Source organism: Taudactylus pleione, unplaced genomic scaffold, assembly GCF_031769625.1.
Source record: "Taudactylus pleione unplaced genomic scaffold, aTauple2 ptg000046l, whole genome shotgun sequence".
NCBI classification, from domain to species: Eukaryota; Metazoa; Chordata; class Amphibia; order Anura; family Myobatrachidae; genus Taudactylus; species Taudactylus pleione.
In genome coordinates, this window is record NW_028284448.1 from 9,228,022 (window position 1) to 9,244,227 (window position 16,206).

General features: G+C 41.9%; 1 protein-coding gene across 5 annotated transcripts in view; it reads left to right on the plus strand.

Annotated features, from left to right (window-relative positions):
• LOC148537665 (uncharacterized) overlaps positions 1-16,206 on the plus strand; it is a 259,972-nt gene that overhangs the window by 238,286 nt on the left and 5,480 nt on the right. For all 5 annotated transcript variants that reach the window (XM_088460467.1, XM_088460468.1, XM_088460466.1 and 2 more), the window contains 3 exons: positions 13,665-13,785; positions 14,220-14,276; positions 15,634-15,758. In XM_088460467.1, coding sequence (XP_088316593.1) covers positions 13,665-13,785; positions 14,220-14,276; positions 15,634-15,758 — 303 coding nt within the window. The remainder of the gene's footprint in view (positions 1-13,664; positions 13,786-14,219; positions 14,277-15,633; positions 15,759-16,206) is intronic.

A 16,206-nucleotide genomic window follows, 5' to 3' on the forward strand; every position in this document is an offset into this window, starting at 1 on the left:
ATATCCTTTAGGGGAATTATAATAATATACACTTTATCCAGAGCACCCAAACTATGTAAAGTCATGAAAATGGGCTTTTGATGAATCGCCGTAACTTATGGCGATGGTCACAGATGCAATCTCATTATGCTAATAGTAATATCGCCACATGTACTAAAGTGTGAGTTTATCTAAAATGGCGCTTAGGCGGCCATTCGCAAAATGGCATCTTGCGATCTCATTTCCAAGATGGCGTCTTGAGGCCAGTCGCAAGATGGTGTCGCTGCGATTCAATTTTAAACTGATCTTATCTCAGCCAATAATCCAGCTTCGACATATTGTATTTCTAAATCCCTGCAAGGGTATATATGTGCGCTCTCTGACCCCAGTCTTGAGTCTTCTTGCTGATGCTGTTGACGGAGGTTTCTTGCTGATGCCGGTATCTGGGCCAGAGCGCGTGCGTATATAACAACTGTACCTTGGTCTGTATGATTTATTTGCGCTAATTGTCTTTAGATCACAACGTGTAACCATCTGTTTTTATGTTGAATAATAACTTTTTGTGCTTTGGAAACACATTCAAAGTCTGAAGGCATTTATTTACTGTGCGACTCATTACGCTAAATTGTGACAATTCTAGAAGGTATAGGCAGGATTTAGAAGGTATAGGCAGGATTGTGCCAAGGTTTAATCAGGATATAACAGTTGGGGGCTCTGCTGAGTGAATCACACTATCTGATACACAGTAACACTCGGTCAGTTGTCTCTCAACAAAAGGGTGGAGGCGCCATGACAGGAGACGCATTTAGCCGTTGCCTGTCACCATTTTGTTGCTGAGAGCGCACTGCCGGTTATTGTGTAAAAGGAGTGCTGATTAGAATCCAGGGACGAGGGAGGAAAGTTTGTTTTCCTTCATCGAAAGGTTTTTCTTTGTATTTTGTTTCGTATGTTAAAAAGGGGAAGTCGCATTATTGTGTATGCGGCTAAGTCGCATTATTGTGTATGCGGCTAAGTCGCATTATAGCGTAAGAGTCATAATACGTGTTGTGTAGTAGTCGCATTATTGTGTATGCGACTAGTCGCACAATACCGTATACGTATTTCGGGTCTTGCTGCCACGTGTTTTAAACAAAGCCGTTGAATTGCATTTTCAAGTGTTGCCAATAGCTGGGTTAACGTGTATTTTCTGCACAGGAAAGAAGTGTGTAACAGTGAGTATTTGTTTAGGGTGTAACACGGTTTCTAAATGTTAAGGGTATCGTAGGACCCTTAAGTGCTAGGCGTAAGGAGCGGCCTAGTGACTCAGTAGCAGCTTACCGTTTACTATACGCAAGGCAGGTGTATGGGTTGTTTTTGTTAAGGTTCGGCTCTCAGTGTGATTACAGTATTCAGTTAATCGGTTAGGCTTATTTGAGCCGCATAGTTTTGGCTAAATTGTGATTATGAACTGATGAGAGTGTGGACGAAATCAACTGGAAAACAAAGGGTAAGTATTACCCCCTAGCAGTTGAAAGGTAGTCAAAAAGGGATTTCTGCGTGGAAGCAGCTTTTCTTCCATAGGTGAGTGGAGGCGTCTAGAGGTTTTCCATAGGGTTTGTGGATAAGCCCTTTTTCAAAGACGTCCACAGGTAAGTGAAAGTGTCTTGAGTGTCTTTCACCGGTTTAAATCTTTATTGAAAAACGTAGGGGTTGTCCCAGGATGGGAGCCACGCAAACAGTAGAGATGTTAGACAATGATGTGCTGCTAATGGAGGCGCGGCTTGGGTCGGCACGCCGTATTATGCATACTAAGCAGGGGCTGGCTGGCAACTTTTAGCCTGGGGGGCAAATGCATGCAGGCGGCCCTGGCAGAGGAGTAGTGTGTAGCCAGGGTGCCCAAAGAATGTGCGTGCTACGGCGCCCCCCCCTCAAGTGTTCCAGGGAGGAGGCGGGTCCATATGGGATTAATGTAAAGTAAAAATAAAGATTAGGGACAGCCCCGTTGTGGTGCCCATATACAGTGCCCCCCTGTGCCCAGGAGAGGACCCCCTTATGCAGGCCTCCAGTAGTGGTCCCCCCTGTGCAGTGACCCTTGTACCCCCAGTAGTAAGCCCCTAATATAGTGCCCCCAGTAGTGGTACCCCTTATGCAGTGCTCCTTATGTAGTGCCCCCAGTAGCAGTCCACCCCCCATGCAGTGCCCCCAATAGTGGTAACCCTTATGCAGTGTCCCTTAAATAGTGGCCCCAGTTGTAATCTCCCCCCTATGCAGTACACACAGTATTGCCCTTTTTATAGAGCCCCCAGCAGTAGTCCCTCGATGAAGTGCCGCCAGTGGTAGTCCCCTCCCCCCTATGTAGTGCCCCTAGTAGTTGTCCCCTCCCCTTGTAGTGCCCATAGTAGTAGTCCCCCCCTTGTAGTGCCCCAGTAGTAGTAGTCACCCCCCCTTGTAGTGCCCCCAGTTATAATCCACAGTAGTGGTCCCCCCCTGTAGAGCTCCCAGTAGTGATCTCCCCCTTGTAGTACCCCCAGTAGTGGTCTCCCTCTTGTAGTGCCCCCAGTAGTGATTCCCCCTTTGTAGTTCCCCCTGTAGTAGTAGTCCCCCCCCCTTGTATTGCCCCCCTTGCAGTGCCTCCAGTAGTGGTTTCCCCCTTGTGGTGCTCCCAGTAGTGGTCTCCCCCCCTTGTAGACACACATAGTAAAAAAAAAAAAAAAAACACTTACCTGAATCCCCGCTCTCGCCGTCGCCATCCGCTCCTCCGTCTGTCCTTCCCGGGCTGAGCCGCTCTGCATTATGGGAGAGACATCATATGACATTATGATGCCTCTCCCATTGCCCACTGTGGGAGCCGGCAGATGGAGCGGCTCCTGCAGTGGGCGCAGCAGCAGCTAATGAGAGTCTGACAGACTCTCATTGGCTGCTGATCAAAACACACAGCTGCCGGTGGCGGCGGCTGTGTGTTTGTCACTTGTGTAGCGCTGTCCGAATTCCGTCCGGTTAGCGCTACACATGCGGTGCAGTCTGTGTCACAGTGACACAGATGGTCCGCATGACGCTGCACCCTGCCCCCCGGCCCAGTCCGCCACTGATACTAAGTACGGTGCTTATGCAATTAGGTACCGTGATGTATGGTTTAAGATGACGATGAAGAGTGTTAGACTGTTTCCCAGAATTGGTAGCTTTGATAAGGATGTATTGAACAATGTCCGAGATCACATCAGTCTGGTGCGTTCTCGAGTGAAAAAGGTAAATATAACAAATGTTTAAAATTATAACAAATGTTTAAAATTATGGCAGCATGAGGGAGATGTGTGGCTTAAAGGTGTGCAAGCGACGCAAACTAGCATCACGAGCACGTTACCGGAAAGTATACCCACAGCGCTAAATTGCAGTGCGTGCGAGCCGCGAGATGCAGCAAGGTAGCATTGTGAAAGGTATTGCCAGTGGTTCACGCGCACCACCGACGCCTTATGCTGACAGGGGGTGCAGGTACAGTTGTTGAAAAAAAACATAAAAATGTAACAAGTAATTTGTCCCCTTTCTTAAGTAACCATAAGGAAAATGTTTATGATGTGGATGATGAGCCTATTGTTATGTCTGCCATTTCCCATGCTGTACACATGTTAGATGCTCCACGACGGCAAGCACAAGGGGTGCTGCCATCTCCATCAGTGATAGTACAGGAAGTGTTAGCATCCACTGCACCCGTAGAGGAAGTTGTTAACCCTGTATGTAGCAGTAACAGACTAAACCCCCAGCCAGGTAATAAGGTCAAAACTAGCAGTGGGGCCGGTCTGCATCCCATCCGGACAATAACTGTTCCGAATGGGAATGCGGATGCAAACGGTGTATTGCCCACAAGGGAAGTAGCAATGCATTGTCCTTGGACAAGAGCGGAGCTAAATTCCATAATGAATGATTTCCCCGATCCCAAAAAGGAATTGGCCAAATATCAGAGATTTGTGAAAAATTTGGGTAGTTCTCACGAGCCAACCAACAAAGATTGGCGACTGGTGTTAAGGGCTTGTCTTCCACGCAATACCGGCGTGACAAAATTTATCACGGATTGTGTATTGGATGGAGATGTTCCCTTAACAGACGAAATTAACCAAGGTAACATTTCCCGCATTGTAACTCAATTGGGTGTATATTTTCCAGTAGTAGTTAACTGGAGCAAAATTTTCACCATAAACCAAAAAGAAAGTGAATCTGCAGAAGATTATTGTAACCGGGCTCTGCAGGCTATCACCCAGTACACTGGGTTAGAAGATATTAAAGATGGCACTCACCACAGGGAAATGATTGTCACTGTACTCATGGATGGTCTTACAGAGAACCTAAAGACCCGGGTTCAGACCCCACAGCCTGGCTGGAGGGGGAGTCACTGTAGATACCCTCATAGAATCCGCAATTGAACATGACAAGAATATCTCTAAAAAGAGAGAGATCCAGAGCGAGAAACTAATGGCTGTTAGTATTCAAGCTCTAGAAGGAATGATGGTAACATCACAGCCAGCAGACAACCTGCACCTGAACAGCTACACATTCTCACTAATCCTACACCACCACAAACGCAGCCCTATCCCACTTATCACACACAACCACAACTCCCATACTATCCACAACCCCCATATCTCCCTCAATATCCTTACCCATACCCACCACCTTTCCCTCCTGCTCAACCCACACAACAATCGTTTCATCCACCCCACTCACGGAAGTGCTTTAATTGCAACCAGCCAGGACATGTAAGTAGGAACTGTACAGCGAAGAGGGTAGGACCCTTGAACCAGGGAGTACCTGGATATCCCAATAAGGGATATACATAGACCAGCAAATGTCCAACAGGCACCAGCTCCAATTGTGGCCGTTAATGTTTTGTTTGGAGAGTGGGAGTCAACGCTAGGGGTCAGGTTATACCTGTAGTCTACAGATAGTCAGGTTAACGGGAAGTACTAGGGAAGACCAAGTTAGTGATAAAGTCTCCCGTTAATTTATAGGTAACCAACGAGACAGTACCAGCAATGGGCGTAACGGGTAAAGTGCAACATTATCCTTTAACAAAATCCACAGAGGTCACTATCGGGCCATTGCATACCAGACATTCTTTTCTCCTGGCAGCAGCATCCCCTACTAACCTACTGGGAAGGGATTTGTTATGTAAGATGGGATGTGTCATATATTGTACCCCTGATGGTGTATTTATAGATATCCCAGAGAGAGTTGCGCACGAGGTGAGGGATATGCTGGACACTCCCCAAAGGATAATGTATCACTCTACCAGTTTAAGTGAGAATCCATCTCAAGTAGATCAAATTTCAGATTCACTTTGGACCAAGGATGGACAGGATACTGGATTAATGGCAAACGTAAGTCCTGTAATGGTAAATTTAAAAAGCGGTAGGCAAGCTCCAAAAATTGCCCAGTACCCATTAAAACAGGAGGTAGAATTAGGGGTTTATCCCATAATTGAGCAATTGTTACAACAGGGAATTTTAGTTCGTACAGCTAGTGTAGCCAACAGTCCCATCTTTCCTGTAAAGAGAGGTGGGAGGAGTTATAGGCTAGTACAAGACCTTAGAGGGATTAATAAGGTGGTAGAGAGCTGATTTCCCATAGTGCCAAATCCAGCTGTTATTCTCATGCAGATCCCACCCAATGCAACCCATTTCAGTGTCATTGACCTCTGTTCTGCTTTCTTCTCTGTGCCTCTTCATCCTGACTGTCAGTACCTGTTCGCTTTCACATACAGGGGTGTACAATACACATGGACACGATTGCCCCAAGGTTTCATAGACAGCCCCAGTATCTTTTCCCAGGCCTTACACGACTGTTTACAATCTTTTCAACCTACCAATGGATCTGTTCTAATACAATATGTGAACGATTTATTGCTATGTTCTGATTCGTTTGTCATGTTTAAATACTAAACTTTTGTTGCTTCATCTCTCGCAAACAGGACACAAGGTTGCCAAGGACAAACTACAGCCATGCCAGTCCAGGGTTAAATATTTGGGACACTGCCTAACTCAGATGTTACGACATCTCACAAACGACAGAATCCAGGTCATACAGAACATGACACTGCCGCAGAACCAACAGCAAATTCGTACCTTCTTGGGAATGTGTGGATACTGCAGAATGTGGATCCCAGGTTTTTCTATTTTGGCCTTGCCATTACAGGACTTAGTCTCTTCCTCAAAGCTCGATCGTGTCATACACACAGAGGAATCAGAGCAGGCTTTCCCTAATCTTAAGGAGAGTCTGACCAAAGCACCTGCATTGGGAATACCTGATTATGAAAAACCTTTTGATTTGTATTATACGGAAGCTGATGGGTGTGCAGCAGGTGTCCTCACACAAAAACATGGTGATGCCAGTAGGCCCGTAGCATACTACAGTGCACAATTGGACACTGTGGTAAGATCACTCCCAACGTGTTTAACAAGTGTAGCAGCAACTGCTCAATTGGTAAGAGTGAGGATGTAGTACTAGGCAATGATATGATTGTCTATACTCCCCATGCTGTATCTGCTTTGCTAAACTCTGCCCAAACCAGACATGTCTCCTCAGCTAGGTTCCCAAAATGGGAACTAGCCTTAATAGCACCTGCAAACATCACCATCAAAAGGTGTAGTACGTTAAATCCAGCTACGTATTTACCATATGTGCAACATGATGCACAAAGGGTGGAGAGAGGTGAGCCATTGGCAGCAGGTGAGTTCTGCAGGTATATTGATGCACATGATTGTATGGAATATCTGAATCAGACCTTTACTGCAAGACCAGACATATGGGATACACCTTTAGAAAATGTAGATGTGACATTTTACATGGATGGGCGTTATCATAGAGAGACTGACACTGGAGAATTATGCACATGTGATGCTGTTGTAAATGACGAAGACATCATAGAAGTCGAACCTTTAGGACCACCACACTCTGCACAAGTGGCGGAACTGGTGGCACTAAAGAGAGCGTGTGAATTAGCGAAAGGTAAATCTGCTAATATCTATACTGACTCTAGGTATGCCTTTGGAGTAGTACACGATTTCGGTGCCTTATGACGTCTGAGAAAATTTATGACAGCAGCAGGCACACCAATAGCACATTCCAAACATATAAAAGGACTATTAACAGTAATCCAATTGCCAAAGGCAGTGGCAGTAATTAAGTGTAAAGCCCATACATGTGAAGATGATCCGGTGTCACTGGGCAACAACAGGGCAGACAAGCTGCAAAATGGGCAGCAGTATTAAAAATGAATGTACCAACTGAACAAATCATGACTTTCCAAACAATTGATATGCTGAAATTAATTGAGATGCAAAATTTGTGTTCTACCCAGGAAAAGTCAGTCTGGAGGTCCAACGGATGTGAGCAAGAGTCCTCTGGACTCTGTATGGACGGACAAGGTAAGCCAGTGGCTCCCAAGGCATACTACCCCAGCCTGGCTGAGGCAGCGCACGGTCTACCTCATCTGGGAAAGCAAGGTATGTGCAAATTGGTGAGAGCATACTGGTGTGCACCAGGTTTCTCTTCTCAAGCAGAAAAGAGAGCAATGTCCTTTCTGACCTGCTTCAGGAAAAACATTGGGAAAACGATCCCTACCAAACCTTCTCACATTCCTCCGACTGACGAACCTTTCCAGGTAATACAAATTGATTTAATCCAATTACCACCCTGCAGGAATCTCAAGTATGTATTAGTGTGCACTGGCGTGTTTCCCAATTGGGTTGAGGCATACCCAGCTGCCACTAATACTGCTGCGTTCACTGCCAAAAGAATTGTTCAGGAGTTTGTGTGTAGATACGGTATTCCTAAAATTATCGAGAGTGATATGGGTACTCATTTCACAGGTGATGTTTTTCAAAATATGTGTAAGCTGATGGGTATTAATAGTCGACTTCACATCCCCTACCGACCGACCGCAAGCCAGTGCCAAGTTGGAGAGGATGAATGGAATTATTAAAAGCAAACTAAGTAAAATCATGGCAGAGACTAGACTAGGATGGCCAGAAGCATTACCGTTGATCCTACATAGCATAAGGACCACTCCTAGACCCCCTCTAAATCTGTCCCCATTTGAAATACTGTTTGGTAGACAACCTCATTTGATTATAAGCCCGCAGGAAGATTTAAAAGGTAACAACGAGGTAACTGTAAAGTATCTTATATCAATGAGTAAACCGTTAAAACAGCAACAGTAGAAACTGAAATTGTTGTCCCATGATATGCCTGAAACAAACTGTCATGATGTTGAATCTGGAGAATATGTTATGATCGGAAATTTCTTGCATTCAGGTTGTTTGACTGATCGTTGGGAGGGTTCGTATCGTTTTGCTGACGAGTACCACATCTTTGAAGGTGGCCGAGAGAGATACCTGGGACCATTCCACTCACTGCAAAAAGGTCAACCAACCCGTGGATAAACAAGGCGGAGACAAGGCTGATATCATGGACCTGTCGATCGCGAGCTTGTTCCGGGAGGATTAAAAGGTTGTAGTGAGATACCTGAGCTAAAGAAATTTGCAAGTCCTTGCTGCGGCAATGGACTGGTCTGCTGTGTTCATTTTTATATTCTCTTCCAGAGTTTCCATCATCCTGGTTTGTTCGGGGTTTTCTGGTTTCTGAGACGGGGGACTGATAGAGGAGATGGGAGCTGATGGCAGAATTGATGGAGTAGAGTCGAAAGGAGGAGTGCTATGCCAATCAGGGCAGTGTTTGACCAATCTTTGTATACTGTAATTGTTAAGAGATCTGCTATTTTGGATACTCTGAGACAGTGTGAAGGTCTATCGTCTGAGGATTATTGTATGTGTGAGTTGTTTGGGTCCGTAATTGATGAGAGATGCATCAAACGGTGTCAACCCAAGTATAATCAGTATTGGGGTGGGTATCCTTTAGAGGATTATCACACCACGGTGGGCAACATTTTGAACCAAACCAACTGTTGGGTGTGCTCTCACGTGCCACAAGGACAGCATAATGTAGGATTAATGCCCTTCCCGTTAAATATCTCTGAAATCCTAGAACTGCAAAAAGGGAAGACACTGGACGGAAAATCTCTTAATACCAAACTACCCCATTTTAAGCTCCACCAGTATCAAGTAGACAAATCACTTTTATGTTTAAACATCACCAACTCCAATGAAACAGGAAGTTGGGAGGTGACTGGAAATAATCAGCCAATGACCTTCTCACAAAGAGCTGACCGTGAGACTATGAATTATGAACTGTTACGCGAAATTAGATCAGGAGGACGACACTTCACTGAATAACACCAAAGAAATGGTTGGTAGAATACCAGAAGGGTACTGTGCTAAGATTATACAACCAGAAACATGTATTTGCCAGATGGGAGAACCTGAGATAGGATCATTTGTGAGGGAAATGTGTTTGATGATAATGATGCATACTATTCCCTATGTTCTCCCCGATGATGTATATTTTATATGTGGAAGGAAAGCGTATAAGTGGCTCTCTTCGAGTTCCGAAGGTTTGTGTTATCTGGGAAGAATAGTCCCAGAGGTTATGACCGTCACACATGTTGAAATGCTTGGTATTCATAAAAACACACCATCACCATATCTTCACACACAGTATGAACACAGAGACAAAATAAATATACCTGGTGATGTGCATAAAGCCACTCAGTTAATTAGTGAGACAACTGGCTTTCAAGTTTTAGTAGCATTGGATCCCACCAGGATCGCTCGGGGTACACTAAATTTTAGATATATCCAAGATCTTGCTAAATAGATAATATCACCGAGATGTATGATGACACATTCACCTATACAGGTAGGGAGTTGCAAGCATACAAGAAAGAACTAGTGCAACACAGACTAATGTTAAATTATTTAACAGCTGTCACTGGAGGGTATTGCATAACTTTGGCCACCCAATTTGGAGTAAAGTGTTGCACTTATATTACAAATGATACCAGCAACCCTAAGGAGGTAATAAGACCACAAGATGGATGAAATTCTGCAGCTAAAATGGGAGTTTCGAAAGAACCATAATGCTTCAGTGGCTGAAGTAGAGAAGGTAGAGGAATGGGTTTCATGGTTGAACCCAGTGAAATGGTTCTCAGGTCTAGGAGAGTGGGTCCAGGATATGATCGCAAGCATAGGTAAACTCCTGATCCTCATACTGGTTGTCATCATAGTAATTGGCATATGTGTCAGGTGTGTTCCTACTGTGTTGAAATGTGGAAAATGTAAAGATAAGGTAAACCGGAAGAACAAAATTATGATGGTGGTCAGTAGTGATAATATGAATACTGATGTAAATGAAGAACTGCATTACAACCCTGAACTAGGAAATACCATCATATAATGTATTATATTTAGACATGCATAAAATGTATTGTTAAAATGTTATTTTAAAACATCTCAAATAATGTAAGTACCTATTCCCCCTCAAGACTTCCTTTATAGGATTGGTGCATCCCCACATCTTTCCCAAGATCCGCGGTGTGCGTATAATGGTAGTTTTATGTCCCCTCCTAGAGACACATCATTGATGGATTAAGAACCACCTTGTGCCATCCCATAATATAACATTAAAATGATGTCATAATGTAAGCCTAAATTAATTTTAAAATCAGAGTATGATAGCATGTTGATTGGCTATCAAAGGGTGGATTGTCGAAGTCGAATGATTGCATGCGACCGCAATTCAACGGTTATCGGACAATTTGGTCGTCCGCTGCCCGATTCATGTTGTATAATCCATGATGTAACATTGTGTGCACACGCACCCAGTGTGTGCACGTATCCACACATTCGCACAACACTAAATAGTGAATAATATTCAACACTCTCACACTGACCAACACAATATTCATGCAGGGTTTAGTTAGTAACAAGAGACAGCTTCTGTATACATGTTTGAGAAAAGCAATTAAAAAAACAATACACCAGGATACTGTGAGTGTTTTACATATGATTTGGAAAGCCCTGTATATAGACAAGTATGGCTGTGGCAATTGAAATATAACCCAGTCATTGATATGTACAATTGAATTTGTCTGAGTTAACAATGGTCAGAGGTTTTGCGTACCAGACACAGTGGCAACGACAATCAGCTGGGGGTCCCCACCCTGCTTGAAAGAGAACCTAGCTGTTTGTAACACCTTGCATTATAGATTTTAAAAATATGTTAGTAAGGGACAGTATGTGTGTGTGTGTGTATATATATATATATATTAAATCCATCATGGACTTGCATGCATAAAACACACCACATTATGCACAGTTGTGATGTTTCACTCTACAAATAAACGCACCGCGCATATTAGCAACTTTATGCAATATTCTCTTACACATACACAAATTACATGACAGGTTCCCTAGTATTAAAGTGTGAAATTCAAGGTTTATTCAGTGATTATTAATGTTGTGTAATAAAGGTTATTTGATATCTAAGGTTTAGTACATGGTAAGCAGTGTCTGGTGTTGTACTGATCCACTGTGTCTCCACAGATTTCCGGTACCATCGGTGAGAAGATCGGAACCTGCTTCTGCAAACTATGGACTATAGAGAGTTAAAACATTAAAAATGTACTCTGTAATGTTAGCAGCTTAGATTTGCATGCAGGGGGATAAAAGGATACAAAGGGCATTTGGAGGCCGTTGTGTCCATTTCAAATTGTCCAATAAACGATCCTGTAACCAAGACACCTTTAAGAAGAACCAATGGAATCATGCCAAACTTATCTATTGTATTTCCAAATCCCTGCAAGGGTATATATGTGCGCTCTCTGACCCCAGTGGGGAGTCTTCTAGCTGATGCTGTTGACGGAGGTTTCTTGCTGATGCCGGTATCTGGGCCAGAGCGTGTGCGTATATAACAACTGTTCCTTGGGTCTGTATGATTTATTTGCGCTAATTGTCTTTATATCACAGCGTGTAACCATCTGTTTTTATGTTGAATAACTTTTTGTGCTTTGGAAACACATTCAAAGTCTGAAGACATTTATTTACTGTGCGACTCATTACGATAAATTGCGAAAATTCTAGAAGGTATAGTCAGTATTGTACCAAGGTTTAATCAGGATATAACACTGTGATCTTGTGCTCATTTATTGAATTAAGAGGTATCGTCTATAGACCATGACAGCTGAATCCATAACAGGGTTTAAATCCCCAATTATTATAATCTATCCTTGTGCCACACAACAAATTTTACCCATCAATTCCTCATCAAAATCATTTAGAGTATACAGACTTAAGGCCCCCATACATCAGATTGATTGCAGCAATCGTGCAATCGATTGTGTATAAAAATCTTTCCCTTTTTCAATCGATTGTGGCAATTCTGCAATCGATTGAAAAAGGGAAAGATTTTTATACAGAATCGATTGCAGATTGCTGCAATCAATTGCTGATGTATGGGGGGGCCTTAACTGTAGACTGTATATATGCAATTACTATCACAAACTGAGCTGTGTGTAACTCCTCTGAACTACATATGTACTGTATAAGAATAGAGCCATGCCTAGAATAGGAAGAGTAGGTTGTATGGGATAGGGAGTGGGGGGCTTACAGGCCATGACCCTAGAATACACCTAGGGAGTGCAAGATCATAACAATGCAAAACAGCCATTTATAGCAGTTATTTCCAGGCTGCCGTGTTGGTATATAACACCTAACCAGTAGCAGCTGGTATATAATTTCACAGAATATAAAACTGATTGTTCAGAGTGATCCAATAACTCTTGACACAGTAACACATTGACCAAAACATTTTTCTTGCTGTACCCACCTAGGCTAATTTTGAAGAGCTTAACCCCCAGAAAGTAGAACACTATTACAATGGAGCGTTTATCAGTGCCAATATAGCAAAAACCCCATAAAATAACTTTGTCACCCTTGATTCACTGCAGCTGAGGGATAACTTATACTGAAAGAGAACAATCTGGTTCCCACATCCAGAGCCTTCCCTATAAAGCAAGTTAACAAGTTTGGCTGGGTTCTGCATTTCAGGAGACTAATCAATATCTCCTACATTTCCTAGTATGTATATGGATTATTGCATACTAAAAACTAAAATGGGCAATACAGGTAGTGGTCCAGCATCTGAAGGGTTGGACAATGCAATTTAAGTGAAAGGTATAATAATTACAAGGTTATAGGTCAAGTACCCACATAATGTATCTATATGGGTATCATATGTGTGCAGTCCATAATCCAAAGGGTCTGCTTGTTCTCCAGTAAATTGATGCATGGAATCCGCAATTAATGTGGGTGTAACAGTACTAAATATTTGCCACCCAAAGACGCAGAACTAATCCCACATCCACTCAATTCACAGTAGACTACTTTAAGGGAGCCCCTAGGTTTTTAGGTCTTCCCCATCTAATCCTGTGTTTCTCAAATGTATGAGCTGTATCTATATTTGCCTCACACAGCTTAGCAGGGTAAACTATAATGAAGGCAAAATTTAATTGTTTTATCTAGCCCTTTGGACTGTGCATTTCTGAGATTACATCGGTTGGTGTCTCTCCCTAAATAAACTAATATCTGATATCAGGAAACCACTGATAAAATACTATACCAACAGGAACTGTAATGTACAGTAGACAGCTCTTTTTTACATCGGGGTTGTGTTATCAGGTTGACATTTTACTACAGTGTTTAAAAGTAGAATTCTAACAAGAGTAAAAATGTAATTCAATTCTGTTTGGATTTCTGCTGTAGGTGAAATCTCAGCTCATGCAGGAACGCAACTTAAAACTAGATGCTTTTCAGCGTGTGGACGAACTCCAGAGCCAGGTGTATGATTTGGAAATGGTCACCTCTTTGCGAAACTCACCTGCAGGTAAAACACAAATTTTATTTCATTGTCTAAAATAAGCACTACGCAAAGGGTTTTCACAAAAATAAGGCATTGTTTAACTTCTGAATGAGTTGTACAGGGGCCTGGATTTGAGCAACGTATATCCAGGCCAAGCCTATTGCATACGAATGAGTTATTCATGTAATATAAGCATGTAATCATGGACACTCCTTTTGTATTTTGAGAGAAGCAAGGATGGATGGTTAAGAGTGAGACTATACAACAGTCACTTGCCAGTAAAAGAAAGTCAGAGCACCTGGGCCTGGTTGTACGGTTAAGAAACAGCATGGTAGTGTCATTCCGGGTACTGCCATACAGTTGCTTCCTGTCATTTCAAGTTGATTTATTTATTATTCAAACTTATTTGCTTTGTAAGTTTGGGGTCAACGTCTAATGTCGCAATACTTTTTGCTTAGGCCTAAGGCAGACATCAGCCTCATTCCTGTCTCGTGGAGCCAGAAGTCTTTCAGCAGGTAGGGCTGTTATACACTTAATATTTTAATGCACCAGTTTATCTGTTGCACTGTCTGACTGATGAATTTAGGAGGCAAGTGTTATGGCTTGTAAGGTTGTGCTATGGTAGACATAGTTTTATAGACTGTGAAACACAAGATAAATTAAGGTGCGTACACACACACACGATTTTTTGAACGATTTAACTATAACGACGTCGTTATTGTTCAGTCGTTTTAAAAAATAGTATTTTTTAGTCTAAATGATGAACGATTATCATTCATGCGCGTTCACGTTTGTAGCTTGTTGTTCATCGTCCATTCTGACTGAACAACTTAACGATTTTCATTAAGGGAAAGTTACAAAAATCGTTCATTACATTTAGTAAATGAACGATTTTCGTTCATTTTTCCCTTGAAAAAATTAACTAAAGTCGTTAACTAAAATCGTTCATTTACTAAATCGTTGTGTGTATGCACCTTTAGAGTTACGTGAAGCAAAATGTGATACTGTATAAAGCACAACCATATCGGACTATTGTTACTCACTCCAGAAAGTTTATTGAATAGTCGTCCATAGTTTCCATTTTCCCCTAGAATTCTCCTTTCTTATGCAGACATGTTTCTTATTACATGACGTATGACTAGGCATTACTCCCCATTAGGAATTTAACCTCTCGACCAGATTAGAGAAACCCTTAATTTGTCATTACCACCATCATTGATGCCCAGTAACACCTGCATGAAGAGAATAGTTCTCAAATAACCTAGTAATTGTTAAATTATTATTTTGATTCCAGGGTTTTTGTATCTCAAGGCACAGCTGTCTTCTATTAACCATATATTATATTTTTTTGATTTCACATATATACATGTTGTTTAAATAAAAATGTACACTTTTTATCTTTTAAGTTGGAGTGTCCCACAAACCACATTCCCATTATAACATGATTTCTTCAAAGTTATAATAGGACTATAATGACAAAGTTTATAAATCTCCCCTATTGTATTTTTCTGTTGGAGAAATATAAAGTACCAACCAACCAGCTTCTCTCATTTTTCTAGCACAGGCTGTAGCATGACAGAAGCTGGTTGGTCAGTACTTTATCTCTCTTCAACATTTGATGAAACTCCCCCTTTTTTTTTTTTTTTAAACCTAACTCAATGTTAGTGACTAAAGAAAGTGACCACTTTCGTATATAATATATGGGCTTGCTCATAATACGGTTTTTGCCCACATTGGTTTGCGCGTATGCAGTAAGGATTTTTGTGAATACACAGTAGCAAAACAACGCTCTACTGCAGTATTATCGCCACTCCGTCCATCTCTGAATATACGCACCTAATGTTAACTTGGTGTTTAATTTTAAAATTGTAGTCTCACCCATGCCTGCAGAACCTCTTCATTATAACCAAGTAGTATGGGATTCTCTACATGATTTTCAACCACCTGAAGCCAAAGCAATTACACGGGGACAGAAGAGACTCCAAAGGCCCAAAACCGTGAGTCAATGTGATAGTTTGAGAAATGCATGTTTTAGTGCACATATCTTCTAGCATTGCTTTTTAATGCTAATAAAAATACATATGATGCATTCCATTTGCACTTTTACTAGTGTTTGTATACTTTCCAATGTGTTGGAAATGTAACATTAACAGCAAACATGAAAATTATTTTTAGTGTCAGACACATTTACAATTTACAAACCTTAATTATGGATGTAAAATGTATTTATATAAAAGAAGAATATGGGCTGAATTCACAAAACTGCAGGATGAATTTACGAAAACTTCTAAAAATGAAAATTCACTTCTTTTATAGGATATACTTGGTAAATAACTAGAATTTGATTGTTTCTATGGGCAATACATAAACTTTTCTTTCTTCTTCAAGGTCCACAGGGTTGACCTTGGGGTATAGGTTGGGAACCAAATCCGGGCACCACGCAGT